This window comes from Haliotis cracherodii, unplaced genomic scaffold, assembly GCF_022045235.1.
Source record: "Haliotis cracherodii isolate W230 unplaced genomic scaffold, xgHalCrac1.p SCAF_11, whole genome shotgun sequence".
NCBI classification, from domain to species: domain Eukaryota; kingdom Metazoa; phylum Mollusca; class Gastropoda; order Lepetellida; family Haliotidae; genus Haliotis; species Haliotis cracherodii.
The window spans coordinates 36304105-36322807 of NW_027266266.1; the positions used below are offsets into that span (position 1 = coordinate 36304105).

Consider the following 18703-nt stretch of genomic DNA (forward strand, 5'->3'; position numbering starts at 1 on the left):
TTTTTTTTTAAAAACATGATATTTTTAATTTCAAGACACTACGAACCTAATCTCATAAATAAATCTGATTTTCATTGTCATGATCAAACTGTTACATATTCTACCAAAATAACAGCTCTCTGGACCTTTTTGCCCATGAGAAGATTCAACAAATTAAGAATATATTCTCAATGAAACAAAACTGATTTCTCTATGCCAAGCCCTGAACAAAGTCACATTATGGTATTACAATTGTCAGAGAGTTTCATCTCTTTGGGCCTTGTGAACTTCTAAAATATTCAAAAAGAAACAATCAACTGTGTTGCAATATTCACATTTTCCCTTAATACTCACAACTAGAAGGTTTCTGCAACGAGTGGAAGTAGAGGAAGTGAAATACCAAGAATATGAGGCGTTTCTGACATTCACTTGACGCTAACTGGCCATAACTGACAGGTGTTTTCAAACAAAGACAGCCACATGACACAAGTTGCTAAAAGTGTTAATATCTTAATATATCTCAGTAGATTGCGCATGTGTGCGTACACTTATACTAATTGGGACTAATGCCTGTTTTTAAAGTGCTATCCCATTTAGATACCATGTCAGAGTTTTATCATGGATACCTGACACAGACATCGTTTATAATGGCAGTTGCTAGGCAGGGTAATAACGAGTACCGGTACCATCTTTTAACATCTCTTGGCATGAAGCGACAGGGGATCGAACCATCTGCTCTCCATGCAGGCATTCTGTCCAATACACCTTGGAGGGGGTTGGCATGGTGATGAAATCAATTATTTTTCTCAAAAGTTCCCTTTATGTTCGTTTTGCTCTTTGAGAAACTTTCTCAACTTTCGTCAAAAAGTATCATTTTCCAATGCTATACGATCCAGTCCACAATGGATATCGCAAAGCATTATGAACATTATTATGAAGCAATACACAATACCTGCAGCTGAATATTTTGAAACTTGCACCATAAACAAGACTGCTGATTTATATACAAGTTTATTGAGTTATCAGAAGATGCTGTTGGTGACAACAGCTTGACTGGCCAGTTGCTGGAATGTCTGTTGTACAGTGTTGTACAGTTGGCTGTAGGAGGAGACCACACCCACCCGCTGTCGCTTACATGTGGGTTCTGGCATGTCCAGGTGACCATCCTCTCCTGGAAGCAAGGAGAAATCTGAAAAATTACAAAAAATAAGAATGCTGTATGAGATGATGTAGCACTGTCAACATTTTCAGTTCTTGGTAAATGGTTCAGTAATAGTGTGGCCAGTCTTAGGACTATCATATTTTGCAGACCCCCATTTTATGTAACATTTATTCATACCCCAAAATACATGTAACATTCTTTCATGAACTTCCCCCCTAAATAATGATTGACTAGTCCCTAAATAAACTTAAAATTTATAATTTTATATTCAAAATTCATGAAATCTATCGGTCCCCTCCCTATAATGAATGACCAGTTATTAACAATCATTCTTGAGATATGACCTTACACATGTCCAGTGCATTAACAGAAATGTCTATGCATCTAGATACCTTAATAACAAAATTGCTTCCAGTTGAATAACATCACTTCCAGATTGGGAGAGCACATGGCCAATGCAATGCAACTTTGAAACAGAAAGTCCCATATCTCTAGCTACCTCAATAAAACAGTTATTTGCACTTTGGTTTAAAAATATGACTTCCGGTTCTGAAAAGTATATATCAAATGCACGACAACTTTGAACTGGGTGAGAAGTGACATCATCAAGCACTCGTACCTGACACCACCACTGAGTTCGTGGTTGTGAGTTGAGAGAATCAGACTTGGCCGATCTGGGTGAGATGTGACATCATCAAGTACTTACCTGACACCACCACTGAGTTCGTGGTTGTGAGTTGAGAGAATCAGACTTGGCCGATCTGGGTGAGATGTGACATCATCAAGCACTTACCTGACACCACCACTGAGTTCGTGGTTGTGAGTTGAGAGAAACAGACTTGGCCGATCTGGGTGAGATGTGACATCATCAAGTACTTACCTGACACCACCACTGAGTTCGTGGTTGTGAGTTGAGAGAAACAGACTTGGCCGATCTGGGTGAGATGTGACATCATCAAGCACTTACCCGACACCACCACTGAGTTCGTGGTTGTGAGTTGGGACAAACAGACTTGGCTGATCTGGGTGAGATGTGACATCAAGCACTTACCCGAAACCACCACTGAGTTCGTGGTTGTGAGTTGGGAGAAATAGACTTGGCCGATCTGGTTGAGATGTGACATCATCAAGCACTTACCCGACACCACCACTGAGTTCGTGGTTGTGAGTTGGGAGAAACAGACTCGGCCGATCTGGGTGAGAAGTGAAGTGACATCATCACACAGAGGAGGGAATGCCTTGCAGATGTTAAACAGACAGGGCACAGTCTCTTGGAAGAACAGAACTCTCATCTCACTCTCTAGGACTGAAGAGAACAGAAAATGTAGAGTTAAGTTACCAGTACTCCTTCGTTCGCAATGTTTTTGTCAGGAATGCCTACTGTGAGCAGAAATGTGCCCATCATGCAGGAAATCACAAATCACAAATTTTGTTCAGAACTAGTGCAGAAAATGCTGTTAATGCTGTTAAATTACAAGAAATGCAAGATAAATTGAAGCTTTTGCCAATTCTACAAACATAGATTAACCACATGTCATTCATGAAATTACATCCATTCTGACATGATGAAAAGTATCATCACCAATAAAAAGAGAAAATGACTCCCCTTACAGCTTCAAGGTACTCATAATCATCTTGTAATAAATGGAGAATATCCATGAATACCCCATGCAGCTGTTCATGGAAATCAAATGCACCTTGATCTACAAACAGGATACCCCTATGTTGTGTGGAGCCTAGAAACTACATAAGTCTAAACACAACTGAGTGAAGGAGTTGAGTCTGACGCCGCTTTTAACAGTATTTCAGTCAGATCACGGCATGTCAGCTAATGTGGGAGGAAAGCCCATAGAGATGCAGACCTAAGAGCAACCACAAGCACAGGTATGGTGCTGGAAACACAAGAGGGGAGAACCGGGATTCAAACCCACGATCATAGGCTCCTAGCGTGCCTAAGGGACACAACTGTGTATAGCTAATTGCGGCACCTTAGACGACCAATGCCCCCAAGTCTACACACAAAAACGAACTAAATGTTGCAGCTTTACCTGTGAGCATGGTGAACATGACGTTGATACCTAGTTTGGCCACACTGAGTGACTTGGGCAGCGAGTACTGGCAGCACAGATGACTCAACAGCTTGATGGAGAACACCTGTACACAGAGGGATGACACGGTCAGGACGGGATGACACGGTCAGGATGGGATGACACGGTCAGGACTGGATGACACGGTCAGGACGGGATGACACGGTCAGGACGGGACGACACGGTCAGGACTGGAGGACACGGTCAGGACGGGATGACACGATCAGGACTGGATGACACGGTCAGGACTGGATGACACGGTCAGGACTGGATGACACGGTCAGGACTGGATGACACGGTCAGGACGGGATGACACGGTCAGGACGGGATGACACGGTCAGGACTGGATGACACGGTCAGGACGGGATGACACGGTCAGGACTGGATGACACGGTCAGGACTGGATGACACGGTCAGGACTGGATGACACGGTCAGGACTGGATGACACGGTCAGGACGGGATGACATGGTCAGGACTGGATGACACGGTCAGGACTGGATGACACGGTCAGGACGGGATGACACGGTCAGGACTGGATGACACGGTCAGGACTGGATGACACGGTCAGGACTGGATGACACGGTCAGGACGGGATGACACGGTCAGGACGGGATGACACGGTCAGGACGGGATGACACGGTCAGGACTGGATGACACGGTCAGGACGGGATGACACGGTCAGGACGGGATGACACGGTCAGGACTGGATGACACGGTCAGGACTGGATGACACGGTCAGGACTGGATGACACGGTCAGGACGGGATGACACGGTCAGGACGGGATGACACGGTCAGGACGGGATGACACGGTCAGGATGGGATGACACGGTCAGGACTGGATGACACGGTCAGGACGGGATGACACGGTCAGGACTGGATGACACGGTCAGGACTGGATGACACGGTCAGGACGGGATGACACGGTCAGGACGGGATGACACGGTCAGGACGGGATGACACGTCAGGACGGGATGACACGTCAGGACGGGATGACACGGTCAGGACGGAATGACACTGTCAGGACTGGATGACACGGTCAGGACGGGATGACACGGTCAGGACGGGATGACACGGTCAGGACGGGATGACACAGTCAGGACTGGATGACACGGTCAGGACGGGATGACACGGTCAGGATGGGATGACACGGTCAGGACGGGACGGAAAGAAATACTTGGTTTGTTTTACATGGTAGTCCACAGAATTCCATTTATAACATGGTAACTTGTAAATGATGCAAGTCTGGGCCAGACAAACCAGTGCTGGATAGTTTCAGCAGCATCTGAGCAGTGAGTGAGTGAGCGAGTATGGTTTTACGCTGCTTTTAGCAATATTCCAGCAATATCACAGCGGAGGACACCAGAAATGGGCTTCACACATTGTACCCATGTCGGGAATCGAACCCGGGTCTTTGGTGTGACAAGCGAATGCTTTATCCACACGGCTACCCGACCGCCCCCCACATCTGTGCAGGGTCAGATGAACAGCAACAAGCAGGGATACAGCTTTTTGGAAAAGGAGAAAGAATTTTGCGACCCGGCAATTTGTTTTGGGTATTCGGGTAATGTTGTTGAAAGCACAAATCACGAATAGAGTTGCAATACTTTTACACTTTGTATACCTGTCACCTACCTATAACATTTCTGCATCGTAAATGGTTTAGTATGCTACAACAATGGGGTCAGGGGGTACAATCAACCTCCTCACAGAGGCTGATCATCATTCACACAGGGGAGTGCTTAATTTGGCACTCTCAAAATGGGTAACCTAGCTGAGTAACCTAGCTCTACATTGAAAAGACAGCTTGTAAGTATACAAACAAGCATCCCTCCAAACTGATGGCCTACCTTTACATGGTGACAAAACACAATGTCACAATGCCCTCCTTGTCTGACACACAATTCTTTTCTCAGCTCCAAGGAAGCCACATGTACATGAGATGAGTGGGTGTGGTCTCATGCCACTTTCAGCACGGAACAACAAAACTGACCTGTGATGCATCAAAGCATCTGTAGCTTGACTGACTTCCTCCAAGCACTAGGCAACCCAACTGTACATGGAAGTCAGGGAATACACATTCTTGAACATGCAGACATATGACTGACCCTTTTTTCTGAACATGCTAACGTATGATTGACCTGTTTTTGTGAACATGCAGACATGTGACTGACCTGTTTTTCTGTCTGTGGCTGACCAAGCAGCTCTGGGATGAAGTCAAGACAGATGTGCATGGAGGGAACTCCGGCCACCAGCAGTGGGATCAGCTCACTGGCATAGCCCTGAAAACACACATTGGAATATGCACATTGCTTTTTCTGCTTCCTTGTTGAAAAGCAGGTCAACCTAAACATGAGTTGTAAGTAGACAGTAAGAAAGTTTGTACATAAGGTTTATCTATGATTCCTTGGCACAAAAGTCATGAAAGACCAGGTTCCCACTGATAGGCAAGTAACCCCTTGTTTTTCTGCTTCCATGAGTATTAAAGGTATTTGTAGAAACTTGTCTCCCACCACTGAGTGTGCATACATCCCCGAAATTCCTTCCAATGACATCTTACTCAGTGTGCGAGATGGAGGGCAGGCCTTGGGTCAGTAAGGCGTGCTGCTGAAGGACTTGCATATAAAGACCCTCTACATCTTTAATGTTTAACATTTGGGTCATGTCAAGGACACCTGGACTTCCATGTTTAATTGTGGATGTATGTGGACTGCATGGGGCACTCCAGGTTTGTACAGTTTTGAAAAGAACAACACATTGTCCATGGATGAAGTGTAGTTTGTACATCTGAACAGATTTCAAGCTTAAAGTTCCACACAGTGACACCTAAGTATACTGGACCAGTATGTCGGCTGATGGCAGATGTACCTGGAAGTGGACCAGCTTGGCCAGGTTGGGGTCGGCGATGAAGACTTGGTGGAGATGGGAGAATATCAGACACTGGACCTCGCGCAGATCGGACAGTTGTCCTGTGGGGGTCTGACGGAGAGAAAAAAAAGCAGTTGTAAATGTCATAGGTAGTTCTGCAGCTGAGCAATTATCATAATAAATAAATTCATGGAGTGTTGCAAGTTTGTGTTTTCAGTGCTAAAGATGCAAGAATAGATTTCCACTGGGAATGACTGGATAGCCAAATACAGTGTTTGACACTGACCAATATGGATCATGGAAATATCTACTGGTCCTGTTGGGTCTCTACAGACACAATGGTGCTGGCCAAAATAGGTCTTAAATCACAGATACTTTATCATGTTCATACAGTATGAGTATGAATTAGAATGAGAAACCAGTCAAGACGGTAACCACTGTACCACACAGGGTTGTTTAGGTTGCTAGTTTTGCTTGGAGCTTGAGTCGATTTATCGCCGATTTCAAAAGTCATACAAACTTATTTAAGATTACTTTGTTCATCCCCAAAATAATGCTAGATCACCGGACCAGCATGTATTTAATTTTACTGGTCCTTAAGGAAACACACTTGAGTCGGACCAACCATTATATGTATCTGTTGTCCCTCACCAGAAATTATAATGCGAAATATTTTAATGTTTGTCCCCTGATCAGTCCCAGCTGTAGTCCGCGATCAAGGAATATTTTGCACAAACATCCACTCGGTGCAGAAATGTACCTTGCAGAAAATCACATTTTGTGCAGAACCTCCACAGAATTTTCCATTGATTTGCCATAGAATTTGTCAAATACACTGCAGAAGTGAATCAAAAGACGGTTTTAAAAATGTAAACCGATATTTATCTTATTTTGAAGTGAAGTTGATGTTTGTATTAAGGCTTACCGTACATGCACGTCTGTATATTTACACAAGCTATCTCCAGACTCACTTCAAAAAGCTTTTCCAGCCGTGGACAATTCTTATTAAAATGCCTGCCACAAGTCAAACAGGTGCAGAACTACGAAATTCATGAAAACTAAGCTCAATTGTTTACAAAATTGTGTGCAGAATTATCAAAATTTGGTTCCAGAATTTACAAACATTGATCTCGGAATTTAGATTTTTTGGCCACTGAATACAACAGGGACTATCTGACTGTCACCTCTTCCTTGTCAACGTGACAGCACTCCAGCAGGATCTGTATGATGGCGCTCTCCTGGGCTGCAGACAGAGCTATCTTCAGGTCCTGTCTCTCGTGTTCTGCATGCAGGTTGTTGTCCAGGATTGGGTGTGTCTGGATGTGGTTTGTCAAATACACCTGACATGCCTGGGTGTATGCAGACAGGATACGCAGCACTATTTCCAGGATTGAGGGGTTTCTGGAATACAGAAAGTGAGTGAGAAAGGGTGGACTTGCAAGGAGATACACAGAATGATCTCAAGGATGAAGGGATTCCTGATGAACAGATATTGAGTGAGAGGAGGTTACGAGGACAGGATACACAGCAGTATCCCTGGGTAGAGGTGTTTCTAGGAAACAGAGAGTGAGTGAGAGGAGGTGTACAGGGGTGTACAGTCCCCAGTACCCCATGAAGAGAATAATAGTTCCCTAGTGGCCAATGAAGGTCATACAAGTTTCCCAGTACCCGATGAAGGTCATAAAAGTTCCTTAGTACCCGGTAAAGGTCATAACAGTTCCCCAATACCCTGTGAAGATCATAAAAGTTCCCCAGTACCCCGTGAAGGTCATAACAGTTCCCCAGAACCATGTGAAGGTCATAATAGTTCCCAAGTTACCCATCTGAGCAGGTCCACAGTCCCACATGCACGTTGTAAGAACTTCCAGTGTTACATGAAGACTCGACAGTCACATCGGAGCAATATCAGGGGGTACAACTGACTCACTTGCTTGTTTACCTGAAGACTCGACAGTCACATCGGGGCAATATGAGGGGGTACAACTGACCCACTCGCTTGTTTACCTGAAGACTCGACAGTCACATCGGGGTAATATGATGGGGTCCAACTGACTCATTCGCTTGTTTACCTGAAGACTCGACAGTCACATCGGAGCACTGTGATGGGATCCAACTGACACACTCGCTTGTTTACCTGAAGACTCGACAGTCACATCGGGGTAATATGATGGGGTCCAACTGACTCATTCGCTTGTTTACCTGAAGACTCGACAGTCACATCGGAGCACTATGAGGGGGTCCACCACAATGTCCTGCTCTGTGTGGGGCATCACCTGGAACACCCCGTGTGTCTTGGCCCGCAGAGCGTTCACGGTCATCAAGCGGATGCTGGAAACACCAACAGGAACAACAACTTGATTAACTGAGGTAATGTACTCCGACCAATCTGAATACTACATACTGCACAAATACCATCTATTAAGTGAGTTTTTCATACCTAGAATGAGGGGTGACGAAGCATAAGGTATGGAACATGATATGAGAGTAAAAGAAAGAAAGAGAGAGAAGACAGTTTGTATTTCAATCTTTTCTAAAACCTGTTTAATGAGATAGTGAGCTGTGTTTATCTCTATCTGCTATCTCAGTCCTGTGACAGTGTGGCTATTTAATGTGGAAGGAAAAACTAAATTAATACAGACCATAGCTGTTTGTCATTGGTGAAACCAATACCCACAGGCATGGTGCAGACAAACAACAAGGCATAGTTGGGATTAGTACAGGCATCGTGCAGACAAACAACAGGCATAGTTGGGATTAGCACAGGCATGGTGTAGACAAACAACAAGGCATAGTTGGGATTAGCACAGGCATGGTGCAGACAAACAACAAGGCATAGTTGGGATTAGCACAGGCATGGTGCAGACAAACAACAGGGCATAGTTGTTGGGAGAAAAACAGGCATCATGCTGACAAACAACAGGGCATAGTTAGGATAAGCACAGGCATGGTGCAGACAAACAACAGGGCATAGTTAGGATAAGCACAGGCATGGTGCAGACAAACAACAGGGCATAGTTAGGATAAGCACAGGCATGGTGCAGACAAACAACAGGGCATAGTTAGGATAAGCACAGGCATGGTGCAGACAAACAACAGGGCATAGTTAAGATAAGCACAGGCATGGTGCAGACAAACAACAGGGCACAGCTGGGAGAAAAACAGGCATGGTGCAGACAAACAACAGGGCATAGTTAGGATAAGCACAGGCATGGTGCAGACAAACAACAGGGCACAGCTGGGAGAAAAACAGGCATCATGCTGACAAACAAAAGGGCATAGTTAGGATAAGCACAGGCATGGTGCAGACAAACAGCATGGCATAGTTAGGATAAGCACAGGCAAGGTGCAGACAAACAACAGGGCATAGTTAGGATAAGCACAGGCATGGTGCAGACAAACAACAGGGCATAGTTAGGATAAGCACAGGCATGGTGCAGACAAACAACAGGGCATAGTTAAGGTAAGCACAGGCATGGTGCAGACAAACAACAGGGCACAGCTGGGAGAAAAACAGGCATCATGCTGACAAACAAAAGGGCATAGTTAGGATAAGCACAGGCATGGTGCAGACAAACAGCATGGCATAGTTAGGATAAGCACAGGCAAGGTGCAGACAAACAACAGGGCATAGTTAGGATAAGCACAGGCATGGTGCAGACAAACAACAGGGCATAGTTAGGATAAGCACAGGCATCGTGCTGGCAAACAGGGAATAGTTAGGATAAGCACAGGCATCGTGCTGACAAACAACAAGGCATAGTTAGGATAAGCACAGGCATGGTGCAGACAAACAACAAGGCATAGCTGGTATTAGCACAGGCATCATGCTGGCAAACAACAGGGCATAGCTGGGATTAGCACAGGCATCGTGCTGGCAAACAGGGAATAGTTAGGATAAGCACAGGCTTCGTGCTGACAAACAACAAGGCATAGTTGGGATTAGTACAGGCATCGTGCAGACAAACAACAAGGCATAGTTGGGATTAGCACAGGCATGGTGCAGACAAACAACAAGGCATAGTTGTTGGGAGAAAAACAGGCATCATGCTGACAAACAACAGGGCATAGTTAGGATAAGCACAGGCATGGTGCAGACAAACAACAGGGCATAGTTAGGATAAGCACAGGCATGGTGCAGACAAACAACAGGGCATAGTTAGGATAAGCACAGGCATGGTGCAGACAAACAACAGGGCATAGTTAGGATAAGCACAGGCATCATGCAGACAAACAACAAGGCATAGTTGGGATTAGTACAGGCATCGTGCAGACAAACAACAGGGCATAGCTGGGATTAGCACAGGCATGGTGCAGACAAACAACAAGGCATAGTTGGGATTAGCACAGGCATGGTGCAGACAAACAACAAGGCATAGTTGGGATTAGCACAGGCATGGTGCAGACAAACAACAAGGCATAGCTGGGATTAGCACAGGCATGGTGCAGACAAACAACAAGGCATAGTTGTTGGGAAAAAAACAGGCATCATGCTGACAAACAACAGGGCATAGTTAGGATAAGCACAGGCATGGTGCAGACAAACAACAGGGCATAGTTAGGATAAGCACAGGCATCATGCAGACAAACAACAAGGCATAGTTGGGATTAGCACAGGCATCGTGCAGACAAACAACAGGGCATAGCTGGGATTAGCACAGGCATGGTGCAGACAAACAACAAGGCATAGTTGGGATTAGCACAGGCATGGTGCAGACAAACAACAAGGCATAGTTGGGATTAGCACAGGCATGGTGCAGACAAACAACAAGGCATAGCTGGGATTAGCACAGGCATGGTGCAGACAAACAACAAGGCATAGTTGTTGGGAGAAAAACAGGCATCATGCTGACAAACAACAGGGCATAGTTAGGATAAGCACAGGCATGGTGCAGACAAACAACAGGGCATAGTTAGGATAAGCACAGGCATGGTGCAGACAAACAACAGGGCATAGTTAGGATAAGCACAGGCATGGTGCAGACAAACAACAGGGCATAGCTGGGAGAAAAACAGGCATCATGCTGACAAACAACAGGGCATAGTTAGGATAAGCACAGGCATGGTGCAGACAAACAACAGGGCATAGTTAGGATAAGCACAGGCATCATGCAGACAAACAACAGGGTATAGTTAGGATAAGCACAGGCATGGTGCAGACAAACAACAAGGCATAGTTAGGATAAACACAGGCATCGTGCTGACAAACAGGGAATAGTTAGGAAAAGCACAGGCATCGTGCTGACAAACAACAGGGCATAGTTAGGATAAGCACAGGCATGGTGCAGACAAACAACAGGGCATAGCTGGGATTAGCACAGGCATCATGCTGACAAACAACAGGGCATAGCTGGGATTAGCACAGGCATCGTGCTGGCAAACAACCAGGCATAGCTGGGATTAGCACAGGTATCGTGCTGACAAACAACAAGGCATAGCTGGGATTAGCACAGGCATCGTGCTGGCAAACAACAGGGCATAGCTGGGATTAGCACAGGCATCGTGCTGACAAACAACAGGGCATAGTTAGGATAAGCACAGGCATGGTGCAGACAAACAACAGGGCATAGTTGGCAGAAGCACAGGCATCGTGCTGGCAAACACCAGGGCATAGTTAGGATAAGCACAGGCATGGTGCAGACAAACAACAGGGCATAGTTAGGAGAAGCATAGGCATGGTGCAGACAAACAACAGGGCATAGTTGGGAGAAGCAAAGGCATGGTGCTGATAAACAACAGAGCATAGCTGGGATAAGCAGAGGCATGGTGCATACAAAGCATGAATCACAGTTGGGATGAGCACAGGTATGGTGCAGACAAACCACGGGTCAACATAGGGGTAAGCACAGCCATAGTGCAGACAAACCATGAATCACAGTTGGGATAAACAGGTATGGTGCAGACAAACCACAGGTCAACATAGGGATAAGCACAGCCATGGTGCAGACAAATCATGAATCACAGTTGGGATAAGCACAGGTATGGTGCAGACAAACGACAGGTCAAAGTAGGGATAAGTAGGGGCATGGAGCAGACAAACCACGGTTTCAAAGTAGGGATAAGCAGGGGCATGGAGCAGACAAACCATGAATCACAGTTGGGATAAGCACAGGCAAGGAGCAGACAAAACATAGATCACAGATGGGATAAGTCAGTGGATTCTGGCAGACAAGGGAGGTAACTCTGCACATAATTACAGCATCACTGATCCATCCTATCTTCCCATGGTGATTAACATGTACCAGATACACATGGTTTCAGTCCATCAATAGACTTGCTGTTTGCATGAAACTTGGTGACATCTGTTAGTAACTACAACAGATCAAGTGGATGAATAAGTGAGTGAGTCAGTGAGTGAAAATATTAACCTTCTCGGGGATACAGCATGAGCCTTGAACCAGTTTTTCTTGGCAAGGTCAAGGACACGTCGTGGGGTACCCTCCTGCAGCAAGGTGGGGAGGCTGGAGATGAACACATCATTGTAAGGCATCAACTCCAGGGAGGGAAGAGACAACAGGTGCTCTAGGTGAGCTATCACTTTTGTGGGAGATGACTGCAGCTCCGATAATGCTGGAATGAAGAATTTAACATCATCAATATTGCATAATAAAACATATATATACATTGCAACAAATAATTTTTGTAGAGATTATTTTGTTCAAAAGTTCTGTACAGACAATCATAATCAACTACCAAACTAGAAACAAATGAAACAGTGCTTGTGTGACATGCTGGAGCCAAACCACCAACAAATGAAACAGTGCTTGTGTGACATGCTGGAGCCAAACTACTAAGAAATGAAACAGTGCTTGTGTGACATGCTGGAGCCAAACCACCAACAAATGAAACGGTACTTGTGTGACATGCTGGAGCCAAACCACCAACAAATGAAACATTACTTGTCTGACATGCTGGAGCCAAACTACTTAGAAATGAAACAGTGCTTGTGTGACATGCTGGAGCCAAACCACCAACAAATGAAACAGTACTTGTGTGACATGCTGGAGCCAAACCACCAACAAATGAAACAGTACTTGTCTGACATGCTGGAGCCAAACTACCAACAAATGAAACAGTACTTGTCTGACATGCTGGAGCCAAACTACCAACAAATGAAACAGTACTTGTGTGACATGCTGGAGCCAAACCACCAACAAATGAAACAGTACTTGTGTGACATGCTGGAGCCAAACTACCAACAAATGAAACAGTACTTGTGTGACATGCTGGAGCCAAACTACCAACAAATGAAACAGTACTTGTGTGACATGCTGGAGCCAAACCACCAACAAATGAAATAGTACTTGTGTGACATGCTGGAGCCAAACCACCAACAAATGAAACAGTGCTTGTGTGACATGCTGGAGCCAAACTACCAACAAATGAAACAGTACTTGTGTGACATGCTGGAGCCAAACTACCAACAAATGAAACAGTGCTTGTGTGACATGCTGGAGCCAAACTACCAACAAATGAAACAGTACTTGTGTGACATGCTGGAGCCAAACCACCAACAAATGGAACAGTACTTGTGTGACATGCTGGAGCCAATCTACCAACAAATGAAACATTACTTGTGTGACATGCTGGAGCCAAACTACCAACAAATGAAACAGTACTTGTGTGAGATGCTGGAGCCAAACTACCAACAAATGAAACAGTACTTGTGTGACATGCTGGAGCCAAACTACTAAGAAATGAAACAGTACTTGTGTGACATGCCGGAGCCAAACCACCAACAAATGAAACAGTACTTGTCTGACATGCTGGAGCCAAACTACTTAGAAATGAAATAGTACTTGTGTGACATGCTGGAGCCAAACTACCAACAAATGAAACAGTACTTGTGTGACATGCTGGAGCCAAACCACCAACAAATGAAACAGTACTTGTGTGACATGCTGGAGCCAAACCACCAACAAATGAAACAGTACTTGTGTGACATGCTGGAGCCAAACCACCAACAAATGAAATAGTACTTGTGTACATGCTGGAGCCAAACCACCAACAAATGAAACAGTACTTGTGTGACATGCTGGAGCCAAACCACCAACAAATGAAACATTACTTGTGTGACATGCTGGAGCCAAACCACCAACAAATGAAACAGTACTTGTGTGACATGCTGGAGCCAAACCACCAACATATGAAACAGAGCTTGTGTGACATGCTGGAGCCAAACCACCAACAAATGAAACAGTACTTGTGTGACATGCTGGAGCCAAACCACCAACATATGAAACAGTACTTGTGTGACATGCTAGAGACAACCTACCTTCTTGATATGTTGATGGAGAGAAGGAGTGGACCACCTTGGATTTGTTCATCTGCTGCTGCTGCTGCGTTGTGAGACTCTCTTCCAGCCAGTCCTCCACCAGACACAGGTGTGGGTACTGAGTCACCAACAGCCTAAAAAAACAGCCATACACATACATAGCTTTCCGGCATTTAATGAAGTTATAAGATGTGCAGGTGTTTTGTTTTCATAAATGTACAACAGTGTGAGTGATTCAGCACTATTCAAGCAACATCACTGCAGCCTATAAGTAATTTGAGAGTCTTGGCACTGACACAATCAGCCAGGTCAAGCACCTGACTAGCCATTTGTAGAGGTACTATGGGCACATTTCACCCTGAAATCCCAACAGGGAATGCGGTACTACGCCATGGGCTTCAGAATAAACAAATACTTTCATGAAGGATATTTCACAAAGATTTGTCTCAAACTATGGATACCGGTAAATCAATATACATGTACTTCTAATGGTCCAATTGATTAAATCAGGAGTCGTTCACTGCAATGGATGGTACAGTCACAATGATTCTGTCCGGCCTACCTTGTGAGAGGGGCAAACAGGCCAGCATACATCTGTTGTTCCTTGAGAGCTGCTTGGATGAGATAGTTGATAGGGATCTTCGACATGATGGTATCAGAGTAAGATTTGATCGGACTCTTTAGTAACACTGTGGTGGAAGAATGAAAGATATGATCTGTAACTACATTAGCTCCAAACAAACTAAACAAAGCTGCATGAGATATTTGATAGGGATCTTCGACATGATGGTATCAGAGTAAGATTTGATCGGACTCTTTAGTGACACTGTGGTGGAAGAATGAAAGATATGATCTGTAACTACATTAGCTCTAAACAAACTAACAAAGCTGGAAGGTTACTTTGCATGTCCAGGTCATCTGCTCTGTTGTCACCCACAGTTTTCATAAATTAAAAAGGATTGTCCTGACTCACCTACAGTCTTCATCAGTTTAGTCCTGACTCACCTATAGTCTTCATCAGTTAAGTCCTGACTCACCTACAGTCTTCATCAGTTTAGTCCTGACTCACCTACAGTCTTCATCAGTAAAGTCCTGACTCACCTACAGTCTTCATCAGTAAAGTCCTGACTCACCTACATTCTTCATCAGTAAAGTCCTGACTCACCTACAGGCTTCATCAGTAAAGTCCTGACTCACCTACAGTCTTCATCAGTTAAGTCCTGACTCACCTATAGTCTTCATCAGTAAAGTCCTGACTCACCTACAGTCTTCATCAGTTAAGTCCTGACTCACCTATAGTCTTCATCAGTAAAGTCCTGACTCACCTATAGTCTTCATCAGTAAAGTCCTGACTCACCTATAGTCTTCATCAGTAAAGTCCTGACTCACCTATAGTCTTCATCAGTAAAGTCCTGACTCACCTACAGTCTTCATCAGTAAAGTCCTGACTCACCTATAGTCTTCATCAGTAAAGTCCTGACTCACCTATAGTCTTCATCAGTAAATTCCTGACTCACCTATTGTCTTCATGTGGTTCATGAGTGTATCCTCATAGAGCAGCACATAATACAAGACCAGCAGCTGTGGAGACAGATTGTCCTGGCGTATGTCCGACGGCGACTGCTGCCTCTGTTTAGCCGATTGTTTATGTGTCACTGAGTCTCTGTACACAGCCAGTATTTCCTGCTCTGTGAGCGGCTCATTGGTGTGTTCAGTTTTAGCACCTTTCACAATGATTGAGTTCACATACGTCTCTATGAGTTGAGGCAGGAGAGGGTGTAAGGGGAGAGAACTGTGTAATATTTGTTTGTAGATCCAATCCTGAAAATCAACAATGAATTTTAATGACAATGTGGGACCTGCTACAGTTGGTGATTGAATATTGTTTGCAGTCAACAACATTCAAGTTCTGTAATAGAAACCTGTAAATAATTGAGTCCAGGACATGTTAACAAGTGGTTATGCTGGTCTTGCGAGGCGACTGAAACGTTCAGGTGGTCAGGCTCGGTGATGGCATGTCAACATGCCTTAAAGTCGTAAATGGCTCCTCAAAATATCAACAACTGCATTGTCTCCTGACTGACTGAATTATTTACAGGTTGTTTTTGTACAACTGGAATATTGCTGAATGCAGAACACACCGCTGTCATGTAAATGACACACAATCAACCAGGTCACACATCTTCCAGATTCTCAGTTTAGTTGCCTCTTATACATGGGGCACAGTAAAACGTTTCTCCCTGGCTACAGGAAACATCACCTGTTATTAAGCAATTAAATGCTAAACAGAATCAAACAAATAGAAAAAAATATAGCTTAAAAATCTGTTTTAACTATTTTCCAATACAAGCCTAGTAGAAGCCATAAAATCAATAACATAAGTGAAAAATAATTTCAAGAATAAACATACAAGACTGGACATTTTAAAACACCTTGAGTACAAAGTTTAACAATTTATGTAAACAATTCCTATCCTCTCCCTAACTTCAGTGGACCTTGATCATGGTCCTAAGTTTCGATACCGTGCTCAGCATTGTCATAGGTCTGTTTGTTTGTTGTTTAACACCACACTCAGCAATATTCAAGCTATATTTGTTTTGAGGTACTAAATCTAAAGAAATCAGCAGTCAGTATTTCCATGGTACGATACCTTGATTGCAACTTTGTGTTTGGAGAAAACACGACTCTTGAGTAGTTGACAGATGCTGTGTAAGGGGAGGTAACCCGACATGGTGGCGTTCAGGTTGGGAGTGACGGGGATCTTGACAGCATGTGACGCTATCACCTGGAACAAACATCATACATCATGGACTTCAGTAGAAGTGTGCCCATGGAGACATGTCATGATTCCTATCATAATTACAGCTCACACTACATAACATAACACCCAATGTTTCTCAATTAAAATTCCTTCTTTTCGGGTTTCCATGTGTGGGAATGCTGTTAATTAGCCACATCACTCTTCATCAAGTATGTTTCATGTCTGAGTGGTATCTTAGTGAGCTAGACACAGTATACTGACTCCGAGCCGACCAGTCCTTGTTTTAGCCCCTTAATGCCAAGTGCCAGACAGGGTAACAACAAGTACCATCTTTTAACGTCTTTTGGTATGACGCGGTCGGGGAACCCTGGACCTTCCGCTCTCCGGGCAGACACTCTTCCACTAGACCACTGAGGCGGTCTAGAAAATGATCAGGCAAACCACAGTAGATAAAGCATGACCCAACACAAACAGTTATGCTTATGACAAGAAAGAACTGATGAAGACAATTATAAAACATGCTTGATCATGTTGATAGAGGATGAGATTAAAGGAGTGGGATGGAGTACCTACCTGCTCTGTGAATAGCTCCTGTGTGAAGATCTGCCGCATCCTGGACAGAGCATTGGCCTTCACTGCACTCTGATGATGATAATAATAACAATAATAATTATAAGGTTTTCTTTGTTCATGTAGTAGTGAATACGAACCATAAAAAAAGAGTAGAGATAGGCACTTGCACCGTCTTATGTGAAATTAATACACATGAAAGGTCCCTCCTCTGGAAAACATAACTCAGTAGTTTCTGAGAAAACTTGTCCCTATTGCAGACACTATGCACTTACTAAAATAACATGGATCAATGGTCATTACTGTGTAAAAAATACATTAAGGGACCAGTTTTTGAACTCAATCTTGACAAGTCTCTCTCAGATAAGGAATCAAACTTTCATTCATGTAAACTTCAGTAGTTTCTGAGAAAACTTGTCCCTATTGCAGACACTATGCACTTACTAAAATAACATGGATCAATGGTCATTACTGTGTAAAAATTACATTAAGGGACCAGTTTTTGAACTCAATCTTGACAAGTCTCTCTCAAATAAGCATGCAAACTTTCATTCATGTAAACTTCAGAAGTTTCTGAGAAAACTTGTCCCCATTTCATACGGTATGTTCTAACTCGAAAATCATGGAGCAAGGGCCACAACTCTGTAAATTGTTGGTATCAAATCAAACAAATTAATGTCTTGGGCATAGGTACTATGCCAGATGATCTGTATATGGCATAATTGGGTTCTTGTGCACTATTTCCTCTGTGAAGGTGTTTAATGTAAGGGATGTTTCCTATGTTGTAATTAATAACACATGTTGCTGAAACAACACAGCATTACTAAGACATCTGCATGACATGAGTGAGTGAGTGAGTTAGGTTTAATGCCGCTTTTAACAGTATTCCAGTTATATCATGGCGTGTCAGCTTAATGTGGGAGGAAACCCTGAAGTGGTGCAGGTCTTAGACGTTTACCAGTTTGGTGAAACCCATGAGCACGGGTATGGTGCTGACAAACCTAG

The 18703-nt window shown here is 44.1% G+C and overlaps 1 protein-coding gene across 1 annotated transcript in view; it reads right to left on the reverse strand.

The window, feature by feature from the left end:
- Positions 1-990: 990 nt before the first annotated feature.
- LOC139455720 (integrator complex subunit 2-like) overlaps positions 991-18703 on the reverse strand; it is a 32188-nt gene continuing 14475 nt past the window's right edge. Inside the window, exons 11-23 of the mRNA XM_071237269.1 lie at positions 17702-17770; positions 17018-17152; positions 15885-16188; positions 14930-15056; positions 14368-14501; positions 12461-12662; positions 8295-8423; positions 7280-7496; positions 6096-6206; positions 5402-5509; positions 3190-3295; positions 2280-2447; positions 991-1168 (exon numbers count right to left, since the gene is read on the reverse strand). Of these exons, the coding sequence (XP_071093370.1) occupies positions 1002-1168; positions 2280-2447; positions 3190-3295; positions 5402-5509; positions 6096-6206; positions 7280-7496; positions 8295-8423; positions 12461-12662; positions 14368-14501; positions 14930-15056; positions 15885-16188; positions 17018-17152; positions 17702-17770 (1977 nt within the window). The 3' untranslated portion in view covers positions 991-1001. The remainder of the gene's footprint in view (positions 1169-2279; positions 2448-3189; positions 3296-5401; positions 5510-6095; positions 6207-7279; positions 7497-8294; positions 8424-12460; positions 12663-14367; positions 14502-14929; positions 15057-15884; positions 16189-17017; positions 17153-17701; positions 17771-18703) is intronic.